Source organism: Atta cephalotes, assembly GCF_000143395.1.
Source record: "Atta cephalotes unplaced genomic scaffold scaffold00002, whole genome shotgun sequence".
NCBI lineage: Eukaryota > Metazoa > Arthropoda > Insecta > Hymenoptera > Formicidae > Atta > Atta cephalotes.
This window is the reverse complement of record NW_012130066.1, coordinates 8237909-8240191: the sequence shown is the minus strand read 5'-3', so window position 1 is coordinate 8240191 and position 2283 is coordinate 8237909. Positions and strand designations below refer to the sequence as shown.

Here is a 2283-nt window from a genome sequence, read left to right as displayed (position 1 = left end):
ACACACACACACACANACACACACACACACACACACACACACACACACACACACACAAATTAATTATATATATATTAGGTGTAGTAATAAGAAATCCATTATTTTTGCATGAAATTGAATGGAAAAATAATGGATTTCTTTTTACTATACCTAATATTTGTATATATTAAAATTATTATTTAAACAGACATTAATATTCCAACTTACACACAATGTACGGTAGACAAAATATTAATGTTTTTATATCTCGTTTGAATGCCAATTTGCATGCCTGTAGTACATTATTAAGTGTGGTGTCACATACAGCATTAGACATGCTGCAAAGCCAGTTATAAGCCCAGTTTTCAACTGAAGAACCTGCTTCCGAACTATAAATTTTTGTATCAGTTATCGATCAGTGTAAGATAATAGTAGTTTGAAATTTCATATCAAGATTACCCGTAAATAGGATGCGAAAATTCATCATCATCGCTAACAGTTACTATTTTGTAATGCGATGTCAAGAAAGGGATAATAATCTGTTGCGTTGTGGACGGTAAATTATTCCACAATTCATTATTTCGACCTTGCGGAGAAATATCATATGCTCTTAATATCTCCTAAAAATAATTACATTAATAAATAGAATTGATTTTTTGTTCATCGCATAACGTATGTATATAGAATTATGTATATATATATATATAGAATTATATACCTGTATAGCAAGTGAAAAACAATCCATACTTTGGCTGTTCTTTTGCATTTGAAAAGCTCGCACATGTTCAGAAAGTAATGCACACGCAAATTCTTCATTTATATCTGATATAAATTTACTATCCTCTATACATAAAAGAGTTTTAAGAAAATTTAGAAAATTTACAAAAGAATTATTACATTTATTAAAATGTAATATAAAAATGTAAAACTTAGTACCTCTAGAAATAATTCTCCGTGGAAGAAGACTCGGTTCAATAGCTCCTAATTCTCCGAGACATTCTCCATAACATAAACGGATAGATTCGTCTTTATCTTGACATCCAATCAGTAGAGTATCTAATAACTTGAAAATATAACATGAATATATTGTATATTACATGATATATAGATAATAATATAGTATGCATAATACATTTGAATAATATATAATAATTATAAACATACTTCAACAATTAATGGATGGACATCGGTTTCACTTAATATCATTTTATTAAGCTCACTACGATGCTCCGCCAAAAATATTTGCAAATGCTTCAGAGCTCTAATTCGCACTTCGTCAGTTTCGTGCATAATCCGTTTCAACCATAACTTTAAATTAGCATTAAATCCGTCAGGTCTAAGATTGAAGATTTTTATAAATACAAGAAAGCAAGTAAAATGCAAAATAAATATATGTTAATTAAATTAAGTAATTTACCTTGCTTGTAAAATATGTGCTTTGACTATATCAGATATATGAATCGGAATATTCATGTCATCTATAAAAAATAATTCTGAAATGTGATTGTTATTTTCTTCACTATTTTGAACAATCAGAAACTCTAACATATTATTGACTTTTTCTGGAAATATTTTTTGCAATGATATTAACGATACACATATTGTTGGAAATAGTGGTCCTAAGTCTTCAATAGCTATACTGGAAATAGATTTTGAGAATTACCATTTTAATATATAATTAGCATTCCACATATATTAGTTTAACACTTACTTATGAATAAATGCATCCCATGCATCACAGACTAAGCGAGAGAAGCCTGGTCTTTTAAATCCAAGTGAAGTTCGTAATGTGGCTAAAATTTTGTATCTAAGCGGAGTTAAATTAGTAGCACCCATGTAACGAATTAAAACAACTAGTGAAGCAAGTGCAGATTGTTGTGTATATTCATCTGATTTAGGACCAAGCTTTATATCAAAATTCACCAATATACCATGTAATCGTAAATTCAAATAAGACACCTGTGTATATATAATGTATATATATTATAATGCATTTAATATCGCTGCATTAATAATCGTAATATAATTATTAAAGCACTTACAACTTGTTTTCGTGTATCAAACTTTCCTCTCTGAGTAGTGTCATATTCCAAGATAATTTCTAACAAACCTATTATTTTTTCAGGTGATTCATGAAAATTTAACATAAGTTCTTCAAAAATGCCCTGCAAAATTACATATACATTACACACACACACACACACGCGCGCGCACCATATATATATATATAGAGAGAGGAGGGGAGGGGGGGAAGGAGGAGAGAGAGAGGAGGGAGGAGAGAGAGAGAGAGAGAGAGAGAGAGTA

General features: G+C 29.8%; 1 protein-coding gene across 1 annotated transcript in view; it reads right to left on the bottom strand.

Annotated features, from left to right (window-relative positions):
* LOC105623600 (serine/threonine-protein kinase ATR) overlaps positions 1–2283 on the bottom strand; it is a 21352-nt gene that overhangs the window by 4924 nt on the left and 14145 nt on the right. Inside the window, exons 13-20 of the mRNA XM_012204991.1 lie at positions 2022–2144; positions 1691–1938; positions 1397–1618; positions 1144–1315; positions 916–1042; positions 698–822; positions 439–599; positions 208–368 (exon numbers count right to left, since the gene is read on the bottom strand). Of these exons, the coding sequence (XP_012060381.1) occupies positions 208–368; positions 439–599; positions 698–822; positions 916–1042; positions 1144–1315; positions 1397–1618; positions 1691–1938; positions 2022–2144 (1339 nt within the window). The remainder of the gene's footprint in view (positions 1–207; positions 369–438; positions 600–697; positions 823–915; positions 1043–1143; positions 1316–1396; positions 1619–1690; positions 1939–2021; positions 2145–2283) is intronic.